The sequence below is a fragment of the Entelurus aequoreus genome, linkage group LG10, assembly GCF_033978785.1.
Source record: "Entelurus aequoreus isolate RoL-2023_Sb linkage group LG10, RoL_Eaeq_v1.1, whole genome shotgun sequence".
In the NCBI taxonomy this organism is placed as follows: Eukaryota; Metazoa; Chordata; class Actinopteri; order Syngnathiformes; family Syngnathidae; genus Entelurus; species Entelurus aequoreus.
Window position 1 is genome coordinate 61,104,022 of NC_084740.1, and position 13,684 is coordinate 61,117,705.

Sequence of the window (13,684 nt, forward strand, 5' to 3'; positions counted from 1 at the left end):
ACAAACTCCAGGACTCCTTTTATCGCACATGATATCACACACAAGTAAAGATACTCCAGAACTGCTTGCATCGCACATGATATCACACGCAAATAAACAATCTGCAGGACTGCTTGTGTCACACATGAAATCCCACACAAGTAAATATGCTGCAGGACTGCTTGTATCGCACATGATATCACACACAAATAAAACATGCTGCAGGACTGCTTGTATCGCACATGATATCACACACAAGTAAAACATGCTGCAGGACTGCTTGTATCGCACATAATATCACACACAAGTAAAACATGCTGCAGGACTGCTTGTATCGCACATGATATCACACACAAGTAAATATTCTGCAGGACTGCTTGTATCGCACATGATATCACACACAAGTAAAACATGCTGCAGGACTGCCTGTATCACACATGATATCACACACAAGTAACCAAGCTCCAGGACTGCTTGTATCGCACATGATATCACACACAAGTAAAACATGCTGCAGGACTGCTTGTATCACACATGATATCACACACAAGTAACCAAGCTCCAGGACTGCTTGTATCGCACATGATATCACAGACAAGTAAACAATCTGCAGGACTGCTTGTATCACACATGATATCACACACAAGTAACCAAGCTCCAGGACTGCTTGTATCGCACATGATATCACAGACAAGTAAACAATCTGCAGGACTGCTTGTATCGCACATAATATCACACACAAGTAACCAAGCTCCAGGACTGCATGTATCGCACATGATGTCACAGACAAGTAAAAACACTCCAGGACTGCCTGTATCGCACATGATGTCACACACTAGTAAACACGCTGCAGGACTGCTTGTATCGCACATGATATCACACACAAGTAAACACGCTCCTGGACTGCTTGTATCGCACATGATATCATACACAAGTAAAGACTGCATGACTGCTTGTATCGCACATGATATCACACTCAAGTAAAGAAGCTCCATGACTGCTTGTATTACACATGATATCACCCTCAAGAAAACACGCTCCATGACCACTTGTATCGCACATATCACACACAAGTAAACATGCTCCAGCACTGCTTGTATCACACATGATATCACACTCAAGTACACATTCTCCATGACTGTTTGTACAGCACATGATATCACAAACAAGAATAAAAAGCTCCAGGACTGCTTGTATCGCACATTATATCACACACAAGTAAACACGCTGCGGGACTGCTTGCATCGCACATTATATCACACACAAGTAAACACGCTCCTGGACTGCTCGTATCGCACATGATATCATACACAAGTAAAGACTGCATGACTGCTTGTATCGCGTATGATATCACACTCAAGTAAACAAGCTCCATGACTGCTTGTATCACACATGATATCACCCACAAGAAAACACGCTCCATGACCACTTGTATCGCACATATCACACACAAGTAAACATGCTCCAGCACTGCTTGTATCACACATGATATCGCACTCAAGTACACATTCTCCATGACTGTTTGTATCGCACATGATATCACAAACAAGAAAAAAAGGCTCAAGGACTGCTTGTGTCGCACATTATATCACACACAAGTAAACACGCTGCAGGACTGCTTGTATCGCACATGATATCACACACAAGTAAACACGCTCCTGGACTGCTTGTATCGCACATGATATCACACACAAGAAAACACGCTCCAGGACTGCTTGTATCACACATGATATCACACACAAGAAAATACGCTCCAGGACTGCTTGTATCGCACATGACATCACACACACACAAACACGCTCCAGGACTGCTTGTATCGCACATGATATCACACACAAGAAAATACGCTCCAGGACTGCTTGTATCGCACATGACATCACACACACACAAACACGCTCCAGGACTGCTTGTATCGCACATGATATCTTACATTTCACTTGCTAGCTCCTATCATCACAAGCTTGTTATTTGGACGATATCAGACTGATATTTGATATCAATATTGAGATATCAGACTAATATTTGATATCAATATTGAAAGGGGACATTGGATGATTTTGGGGGAAAATAATTATTTAAAATGATAACCAAAAAGTTTTCAAGTTCTTACAGTCGTTTTTTACATCCTTTTTTCAAGATGTAAGTATAAAAACACTTAACGATCTTAAAAAGCAAGCTCGTTAGCGCTGGAAAGGTGTTGTATTGATGAGGTGAGTGATTATTGGTGATGTTTGAGGTGGTTGTAAACAACAGTGCGTTCAAGTGCAGCAGACACGTGAAGAGGCGCCCCCTACTGCTGCCTCCTGTAGGACGGAAGGAAGGGGAGGTACTGGAAGAGGCGGGAACGTTTCCACAGGAAGTTGCAGAAAGGAATGTCGTAACACGTCAAGTCACATGTGACCTGGCAGCCATCTTGAGCTGCGTGCTGCCACTTGCGAAGACCTCGCTCCTCAGGTGAGCCTGCAAAGAAACAAGAATTATGAAGAAAATACATTCTAACTTCATCTGGTTTTGATCATGAAAAGTCCCTAAAGGCTGGACTTAAATGCAAAATAAATTATATATACTGGCGATCTGCATTAGACCGGCTATGTAACAGGGACACTGAGCTACTGGAGATCAGTGGTAGACCGGCTATGTAGCAAGACACTGAGCTACTGGTGATCAGCGTTAGACCGGCTATGTAGCAGGGACACTGAGCTACTGGAGGTCGGCGTTACACTGGCTATGTAGCAGGGACACTGAGCTACTGGAGGTCAGCGGTAGACCGGCTATGTAACAGGGACACTGAGCTACTGGAGGTCAGCGTTAGACCGGCTATGTAGCAGGGACACTAATCTACTGGAGGTCAGCGTTAGACCGGTTATGTAACAGGGACACTGAGCTACTGGAGGTCAGCATTAGACCGGCTATGTAGCAGGGACACTGGGCTACTGGTGATCAGCGTTACACCGGAAATGTAACAGGGACACTGAGCTACTGGAGGTCAGCTTTAGACCGGCTATGTAGCAGGGACACTGAGCTACTGGTGATCAGCGTTACACCGGAAATGTAACAGGGACACTGAGCTACTGGAGGTCAGCATTAGACCGGCTATGTAGCAGGGACACTGAGCTACTGGTGATCAGCGTTACACCGGAAATGTAACAGGGACACTGAGCTACTGGAGGTCAGCGGTAGACCGGCTATGTAACAGGGACACTGAGCTACTGGAGGTCAGCGTTAGACCGGCTATGTAGCAGGGACACTAATCTACTGGAGGTCAGCGTTAGACCGGTTATGTAACAGGGACACTGAGCTACTGGAGGTCAGCATTAGACCGGCTATGTAGCAGGGACACTGAGCTACTGGTGATCAGCGTTACACCGGAAATGTAACAGGGACACTGAGCTACTGGAGGTCAGCTTTAGACCGGCTATGTAGCAGGGACACTGAGCTACTGGTGATCAGCGTTACACCGGAAATGTAACAGGGACACTGAGCTACTGGAGGTCAGCATTAGACCGGCTATGTAGCAGGGACACTGAGCTACTGGTGATCAGCGTTACACCGGAAATGTAACAGGGACACTGACCTACTGGAGGTCAGCGGTAGACCGGCTATGTAACAGGGACACTGAGCTACTGGAGGTCAGCGTTAGACCGGCTATGTAGCAGGGACACTAATCTACTGGAGGTCAGCGTTAGACCGGTTATGTAACAGGGACACTGAGCTACTGGAGGTCAGCATTAGACCGGCTATGTAGCAGGGACACTGAGCTACTGGTGATCAGCGTTACACCGGAAATGTAACAGGGACACTGAGCTACTGGAGGTCAGCTTTAGACCGGCTATGTAGCAGGGACACTGAGCTACTGGTGATCAGCGTTACACCGGAAATGTAACAGGGACACTGAGCTACTGGAGGTCAGCATTAGACCGGCTATGTAGCAGGGACACTGAGCTACTGGTGATCAGCCTTACACCGGAAATGTAACAGGGACACTGAGCTACTGGAGGTCAGCGTTAGACCGGAAATGTAACAGGGACACTGAGCTACTGGAGGTCAGCATTAAACCGGCTATGTAGCAGGGACACTGAGCTACTGGTGATCAGCGTTACACCGGAAATGTAACAGGGACACTGAGCTACTGGAGGTCAGCATTAGACCGGCTATGTAGCAGGGACACTGAGCTACTGGTGATCAGCGTTAGACCGGAAATGTAACAGGGACACTGAGCTACTGGAGGTCAGCATTAAACCGGCTATGCAGCAGGGACACTGACCTACTGGAGGTCAGCGTTAGATCGGCTATGTAGCAAGACACTGAGCTACTGGAGGTCAGCGTTAGACCGGCTATGTAGCAGGGACACTGAGCTACTGGTGGTCAGCGTTACACCGGAAATGTAACAGGGACACTGAGCTACTGGAGGTCAGCATTAAACCGGCTATGTAGCAGGGACACTGACCTACTGGAGGTCAGCGTTAGATCGGCTATGTAGCAAGACACTGAGCTACTGGAGGTCAGCGGTAGACCAGCTATGTAGCAGAGACACTGAGCTACTGGAGGTCAGCGTTGAACCGGCTATGTAGCAGGGACACTGAGCTACTGGAGGTCAGCGTTAGTTCGGCTATGTAGCAAGACACTGAGCTACTGGAGGTCAGCGGTAGACTGGCTATGTAGCAGGGACACTGAGCTACTGGAGGTCAGCATTAGATTGGCTATGTAGCAAGACACTGAGCTACTGGAGGTCAGTGGTAGACCGGCTATGTTGCAGGGACACTGAGCTACCGGAGGTCAGCGTTAAACCGGCTACGGAGCAGGGACACTGAGCTACTGGAAGTCAGCGTTAGACCGGCTATGTAGCAGGGACACTAATCTACTGGAGGTCAGCGTTAGATTGGCTATGTAGCAGGGACACTGAGCTACTGGAGGTCAGCGTTAGACCGGCTATGTAACAGGGACACTGAGCTACTGGAGGTAAGAATTAGATTGGCTATGTAGCAAGACACTAGGCTATGGGAGGTCAGCGTTAGACCGTATGTGTAGCAGGGACACTGAGCTACTGGCAATAAGCGTTAGACCGGCTATGTAGCAGGGATAGTGAGCTATTGGCAATAAGCGTTAGAACAGCTATGTAGCAGGGACACCGAGCTACTGGAGGTCAGCGTTAGACCGGCTATGTAGCAGGGAAACTGATGTACTGGAGGTCAGCGTTAGACCGGTTATGTAACAGGGACACTGAGCAACTGGCGGTCAGCATTAGACTGGCTATGTAACAGAGACAGTGAGCTACTGGCAATAAGCGTTAGACCGGCTATGTAGCAGGGACAGTGAGCTACTGGCAATAAGCGTTAGAACGGCTATGTAGCAGGGACACCGAGCTACTGGAGGTCAGCGTTAGACCGGCTATGTAGCAGGGACACTGAGCTACTTGAGGTCAATGTTAGACTGGCTATGTAACAGGGACACTGAGCAACTGGCGGTCAGCGTTAGACTGGCTATGTAACAGGGACAGTGAGCTACTGGAAATAAGCGTTAGACTAGCTATGTAGCAGAGACAATGAGCTACTAGTAGTAAGCTTTAGACCAGCTATGTAGCAGGGACAATAAGGTGGGCGTTCACATCAACAATAAACTGGACTGGACTCACAAATCAAATGCTGTGTACAAGAAGGGTCAAAGTGGTATTCACCTCTTGAGACTGAGGTCACTACTGTGCACCTTTTAACGACACTGGTGGCTTTTGCCGCGTTCTATCCCATTATTTGCTTGGGTGGGGGAAGCACGCTCAGAGACAGGAACAGTCTTAATAGGAGGTGGCTGACTGACCAAAATCTACTCACAACCATGAGACTTTACACAGCACTCATGTGATTCCTCCTAAAATACAGAGGTTAGGGTTTTTTGTGTTATGTTCCCTTTTATCTGTACATATACGTAGGAGTTATTACTATTTAGCGTTTCTTCTCTGCGTTTTACTTCTGCTCCTGTATGTAAAAACCTGCACCGCAACAACGTCGTCCTCCCATTGTGGGATTGATCCAAGTCTATGTGCCCGCACAGAACTGGGAAAAGGGCTCTTGTTTCCGCAGCTCCTTTTTCATGAACATGTCGCAAGAAGGCTGCAAAATACCTGAAATGATTTCATGAACGGGTTTTAAGTTCAGACTGAGAGCGCTTGAGGTGACGTTTTACTTAACGTGTGTTTTTAGGTCACTGATTCTGTTGTTGCCTCTGCACCAGGACTCCCTTGAAAATGAGGTTGTTTCATCTTTCCTGGTTGGATCAATAATAAATGACACATTCTGATAGGCATAAACTATTTTTACTATCATTCATGTGGGTTTTAAACATTCTATGTAGAGTAGAGATGTGGGGTAGCAGAGGTGTGTGCTCCCACCTGGGATGGTGTTGTCCAGGATGAAGCCCAAGAAGCCTCCAATGAACATGTGAGTGGTGAAGAGCACCACGATCACCTGGTCCAACTCCTTCACTCCTACGGCACACAGACACAAAACCATCAGCTGCTAAACTCCCGGTGGCTCGTAAAGCAGGAATATGACAGGTGTGAATCACCTCATCGCCTGGGGCAGGGGAGGCGGTGCACTGCTAAGGCCATGCTGAGTGACAAACCTGCTCAGCATTCTTTGGATATCAGAGGGTTTTTGTGTGCCCGGACTTTGTGGGCTTTGTGTTTGTTTACCAAGATTCAAACGCCACGTACCAGACAATCAATTACTTCTCCGTCTTTTTACATTTGTCAAACATTTTCAGCTTATTTTATCCCTTTATCCTTCTACACTTTCTTGGATCCATGTATGTATATATATATATATATATATATATATATATATATATATATATATATATATATATATATATATATATATATATATATATATATATATATATGTGTATATATATATATATATATATACACATATATATATATATATATATATATATATATATATATATATATATATATATATATATATATATATATATATATATATATATATATATATATATATATATATATATATATATATATATATGTCTTAATTAGATTATCAAAAAAAATAGTGCTCAATACTGTGGTAGAGCGTAATATATGTATGTGTGGGGAAAAAATCACAAGACTACTTCATCTCTCCAGGCCTGTTTCATGAGGGGTTCCCTCAATCATCAGGAATTTTTTTTTTCTCCTGATGATTGAGGGAACCCCTCATGAAACAGGCCTAGAGAGATGAATCCCACACATACATACATATATATATATATATATCAATCAATCAATCAATCAATGTTTATTTATATAGCCCTAAATCACAAGTGTCTCAAAGGGCTGTACAAGCCACAACGACATCCTCGGTACAGAGCCCACATACGGGCAAGGAAAACTCACCCCAGTGGGACGTCAATGTGAATGACTATGAGAAACCTTGGAGAGGACCGCATATGTGGGTAACCCCCCCCCCTAGGGGAGACCGAAAGCAATGGATGTCGAGTGGGTCTGACATAATATTGTGAAAGTCCAGTCCACAGCGGATCCAACACATCAGCGAAAGTCCAGTCCATAGTGGGGCCAGCAGGAACCATCCCGAGCGGAGATGGATCAGCAGCGTAGAGATGTCCCCAACCGATGCACAGGCTAGCGGTCCACCCCGGGTCCCGACTCTGGACAACCAGCACTTCATCCGTGGCCACCGGACCTGTGCAACTCCCTCCCCATAAGGGAGAGGGGAGCAGAGGAGAAAAGAAAAGAAAAGAAACGGCAGATCAACTGGTCTAAAAAGGGAGTCTATTTAAAGGCTAGAGTATACAAATGAGTTTTAAGATGGGGCTTAAATGCTTCTACTGAGGTAGCATCTCTAACTGTTACCGGGAGGGCATTCCAGAGTATTGGAGCCCCAATAGAAAACGCTCTATAGCCCGCAGACTTTTTTTGGGCTCTGGGAATCACTAATAAGCCGGAGTTCTTTGAACGCAGATTTCTTGCCGGGACATATGGTACAATATAATCGTCAAGATAGGCAGGAGCTTGACCGTGTTGTATTTTATACGTAAGTAGTAAAACTTTAAAGTCGCATCTTAAGTGCACAGGAAGCCATATATATATATATATAAATACATATCCATCCATCCATCTTCTTCCGCTTATCAAAGGGGTCGGGTCGCGGAGGCAGCAGCCCAGACTTCCCTCTCCCCAGCCACTTCGTCCAGGTCTTCCCGGGGGATCCCGAGGCGTTCCCAGGCTAGCCGGGAGACATAGTCTTCCCAACGTGTCCTGGGTCTCCTACCGGTCGGACGTGCCCTAAACACCTCCCTAGGGAGGTGTTCGGGTGGCATCCTGACCAGATGCCCGAACCACCTCATCTGGCTCCTCTCCATGTGGAGGAGCAGCGGCTTTACTTTGAGCTCCTCCCGGATGACAGAGCTTCTCACCCTCACTCATGAACAAGACTCCGAGGTACTTGAACTCCTCCACTTGGGGCAGGGTCTCCTCCCCAACCCGGAGAGCAAGAACCATGGACTCCGACACAAACACACACACACATATCTACATATATACATATATATGTATATATATATGTGCATGTTTGTGTGTGTGTGTGTGTGTGTGTGTGTGCGTTGGTTGAAGTTTGCTGATGAGCAGCAAGAAGTGATGACAGTCAGGAGGTCACATGACCTGCTTGGCAACACCACATTCTGTTCAGCATCAAACTTGATCAACCATGACACACTAGGATATATTGTTTCCCCTTCAAAGACAGCAAGCGGACACACACACACACACACACACAAAACACACACACACACACACACACACACACACACACACACACACACACACACACACAGGTCAAAAGCCGAGCACAAAGTGTCAGGTTGTGTTTGCGGAGAGCGGCGAGCTCGCAGACCGTCTTCTGGCCAGGATGTGTTTGTGTGAGGCGAGCAGATCCCAGCCGGGGCCATGGGGGCCATGGGGGCCAGCCAAGAGGATTGTGAGCTAAGCAGCCTAGACCCGAGACTAGCAGACAACCCTCATGGCCAGAGGATTACAAGTCTCCTGGGAGACGTTACATGACTGCTGGGATCAAGGTCTGAGGTCTGCGTGGAACAACAGTCCTGCTCCTCAGGGGCCATGGAAGACCTGCAGGTCACCTACTGATACCGCCTCATTGATTATTGATCTGTGATTATTGACCTTGACTACACGTAGGAACCAGAAGTCAAGTCCTCATCCTGCAGGATCACTTCAAAATAAAGTAGCTTCAAAACCTGCTGAATCAACACTTTTTATTCATTTGGAGGGTCTATTATTCACAATCTTTACGTAGGACAACAACACATCTTTTTTATTCTTTCTAAATCGTAAAATATGGCAAGTACGAGGTGGCTAACAACGCAGCTGATAGGAGTACACTACTGCACCCATAAAGTCCCCAACAATACTCCATTGACATGAATATTGACAAGTATTAGTGATATTGTTATTATAAGCCAAGGACTGATTGATCCATTTTCTACCGCTTATTCCCTTCGGGGTCGCGGGGGGCGCTGGAGCCTATCTCAGCTACAATCGGGCGGAAGGCGGGGTACACCCTGGACAAGTCGCCACCTTGATTGAAACTTTTATTAGTATATTGCACAGTACAGTACATATTCCGTACAATTGACCACTAAATGGTAACACCCGTATAAGTCGAGGTCCACGTTAACCAATTCATGGTAACTACATGGAACTACTTTTAGCGATGCCGTGATCACAGAGAGGTAACTAGCTCATGCTGCTATATTGACATACTGAGCTGCTGCATGGCCACGGAGTCGGTGAAAGTTCATTCAAGATTATAAACCATGTGGCGCATGTTGGGAGAGTGGCCGTGCCAGCAACCTGAGGGTTCCCGGTTCGATCCCCACCTTCTACCAACCTCGTCACGTCCGTTGTGTCCTTGGGCGAGACACTTCACCCTTGCTCCTGATGGGTGGTGGTTAGGGCCTTGCATGGCCGCTCCCGCCATCAGTGTGTGAATGGGCGAATGTGGAAAGAGTGTCAAAGCGCTTTGAGTTCCTTGAAGGTAGAAAAGCGCTATACAAGTATAACCCATTTACCATTTACCATGTGTCTCACGTGGATAGGTCACGGTCAACTTTGACATCCAACTTAGACTCGGAGGGCCAGAAAGACACAACAACTTTCTTTATACCCTTTGTACCCCTCAGGGCTGTGTACTTTCCCCCTGGCTCTTCTCCCTGTACACAAACTGCTGCACCTCCAGTCACCAGTCCATAAAGCTGCTCAAGTTTGCGGACGACACCACCTTCATCGGGCTCATCTCGGATGGCGATGAGTCCGCCTACAGGAGAGAGGTGGACCGGCTGGCGTCCTGGTGCAGCCTCAACAACCTGGAGCTGAACGCCCAGAAAACAGTGGAGATGATCATGGACTTCAGGAAAGTCACAGCCCCACCATCCACCCTCACCCTGATTGACTCTCCAACCCCCGTCTCCATTGTGGACTCCTTCCGTTTCTTGGGCACCACCATCACCCAGGACCTCAAGTGGGAGCCGACCATCAGCTCCCTCATCAAGAAGGCGCAGCAGAGGATGTACTTCCTGCGGCAGCTGAGGAAACTTAAGGTGCCGACCGAGATTCTGGTGCAGTTTTACTCAGCCATCATAGAGTCCATCCTGACCTCCTCCATCGCAGTGTGGTTCCCCGGCGCCACAGTGCAGGATAAGCATCGACTGCAGCGCATGGTACGTGCTGCTGAGAAGGTGATTGGCTGCAAGCTCCCATCCCTCCAGGACCTGTTCTCCTCCAGGACCAGGAGGTGTGTGGGTCGGATCACAGCTGGACACAAACTATTCTCCCCTCTCCCCTCAGGCAGGAGACTACGATCCATCCAGACCCACACCTCCCGCCACCTGAACAGTTTTTTCCCCTCGACCATCAGGCACATGAACAATAACAAGATCCGATAGCTCAGTTACAGATCTTTTTATGACCTATTCTGTGTTATATGTGTTTTATGTTGCACCATTGCACCAAGAACAATTCCTAGTTTGTGAACCGGTTCTCAAACAATGGCAATAAAAACTATTCTGATTCTGATTCTGATTCTTGTGAGGATTAGGATGAATTGTTGCTGTAAAAATGGTTCTTTGAAATGTTGAATTCATTCAGAATGTAAATAAGTAAGAATCAGATGTGAATCTATTTTGTTGAGCACGCCTAACGAATGACAAAATTGAAAATAAAGACTTGAACACCTGCTTGTCACCTTAGCTTCTGATGTCATAACAAGCTGTCCATCAATGAAAGGAAATATCAACTAACACATACTAGACCTAGACCGAGGACTCGGGCATTCCACCCACGGCCCGCAGGCCAAACCTGACCTTGGAGTTGAGTTCCAAACATTAGTTACAGCAACCCTAAGGACATTCGTGTCCCGTCATGTAGAGGATCTTTGACCTTGTCTGGAACAACAAATAAAGGATCTTCCAGAGGGTGAAAAGGTTTAGTGCAGCCTTGAATTGAAGTGAGACCCACAATTAGAAGGGCAGGGATTAAAAGCTTTGTCGGAATTGAACCCTCTGAGTAGGCGGGTCTTAGAACTTCTATGGCAGGGCAGAGTCAGACTTTTAGGCCAATTAGGGCCAAGAGTTTCTGACATGTCCACTCCCCAAGTCCTGACTGCAGCCCAAACAAATGAGTACTAAAAAGCAACGTCAGGGTTCAGAGTCCTTAAGACCATTAGCATTCAAATCTAAGCTAAGGACTGAAGGTAACCAAGCGGCCATTGCCATCTGGGCCTGTGGGATTTGGGGACACCTCGGTTTTAGGAGCTTATGCTGGCCCGACCTCTGCCATCCTTAATCTCGCAAGAGGAGTGAGAACTGGACTAGACTCTGGAATAAAAGACATTTGTAAGAAATGCCACCTTCTTGGCCATTGGACCGAGAAGACTGGCAGACCTTTAGCTTGGTTGTCTGCAAGGAGTGAGATGGTCAGTTTTAAGGTGCGCTGCCTTGTCAGTCGCCATTCTTACGGCGAGTGTCCACATGTCTAAAGTCTGGAACCTCCCTGACCGATGGACATACAGCTGCAAACATTTATATCAAGACCGTTATCTAACTTAGCCACGGCTCATTTTCAAGCTTTCAAGCAGTCATGGAGTCTTCAGCAAGAACTTGGCTGACCACCAGCGGGGTCCCATTGGATACTTGGGATCGATATCAGAATTCCTGGATCACATGTTGTCCTAAAACATGACTCATTTGACACAGTCCAAAAAGTTGAGTTCCACATGCCGTGAACAGAGACACAGAGACGTATGTATGTGGGCTCTGTACCGAGGATGTCGTTGTGGCTTGTACAGCCCTTTGAGACACTTGTGATTTAGGGCTATATAAATAAACATTGATTGATTGATTGATTGACATGCTAGCACAGTAGCGGCGTCAAAAAGGCGCGCCATCTTTGTCGGCGTATAAGGCGCACTTAGCATGTGTAACCGCATAATGTGCGTATAAATCCTGCTTGTGCTTACCCAAATATTATTAGGTACATGGTGTTATGATATGTGTGACCAGTGGATGGCAGTCACACATAAGAGATACGTGTGGACCGCAGGTTGACGCCTGTTCAATAAACGATGCTAGCAAGTACCCGTAAGTAGGCAACACCAAAACTTTAAAGAATACAGAACATTACACACAGCGCTCAAAAATCTGTCAAAATGTGTTAGTGGGACTTTGGTAAGATAGGAAGTGGCACCGCTTGATGGATTGTGGGAGCGCTACGGCTACCATAGTCAGACGTACCGTGCTTCAACATACGCTATTTTTATGGTGTGTATAAGGACCCCAAAATGGCACCTATTAGGAGACATATTATCTGACGTTTTGTTTTGCAATATTATGCAAAACCAACTTTTCTTACCTGTTGGTACATGCTGATGTGTATTTGGGAAATGTCCTGGAAATGTGCGCGTGTCCGCCTTTGTAGTCAATAATCTCATTCTTTTTCTCGACTTTCTTGTTTTGGGACATTCATCCTCCATTGTTGCCATCTCTAATACAATGTAGCATAGTTCTAACGTACATGTGTCTGTAAACTCACTATGGAAGCGCTACAAACTACAACATGGCTGATGGAAAGACACAGTCAAAGTGGAGGCACGTTAATAAGACCTCCTGAAGATGATGTGTAAAACATCATCCATGCAACATTTGGACCAAAGAACCACCATCACATGTTATGTAGACCACAAGAACCACCATCACATGTTATGTAGACCACAAGAACCACCATCACATGTTATGTAGACCACAAGAACCACCATCACATGTTATGTAGACCACAAGGACCACCATCACATGTTATGTAGACCACAAGGACCACCATCACATGTTATGTAGACCACAATACCACCATCACATGTTATGTAGACCACAAGAACCACCATCACATGTTATGTAGACCACAAGGACCACCATCACATGTTATGTAGACCACAAGGACCACCATCACATGTTATGTAGACCACAAGAACCACCATCACATGTTATGTAGACCACAAGGACCACCATCACATGTTATGTAGACCACAAGAACCACCATCACATGTTATGTAGACCACAAGGACCACCATCACATGTTATGTAGACCACAAGAACCACCATCACATGTTATGTAGACCACAAGAAC

The 13,684-nt window shown here is 46.4% G+C and overlaps 1 protein-coding gene across 1 annotated transcript in view; it reads right to left on the minus strand.

Annotated features, from left to right (window-relative positions):
• Positions 1-648: 648 nt before the first annotated feature.
• Positions 649-13,684, minus strand: part of si:dkey-106n21.1 (solute carrier family 23 member 1) — a 168,942-nt gene continuing 155,906 nt past the window's right edge. Inside the window, exons 11-12 of the mRNA XM_062061907.1 lie at positions 6,362-6,457; positions 649-2,439 (exon numbers count right to left, since the gene is read on the minus strand). Coding sequence (XP_061917891.1) covers positions 2,270-2,439; positions 6,362-6,457 — 266 coding nt within the window. The 3' untranslated portion in view covers positions 649-2,269. The remainder of the gene's footprint in view (positions 2,440-6,361; positions 6,458-13,684) is intronic.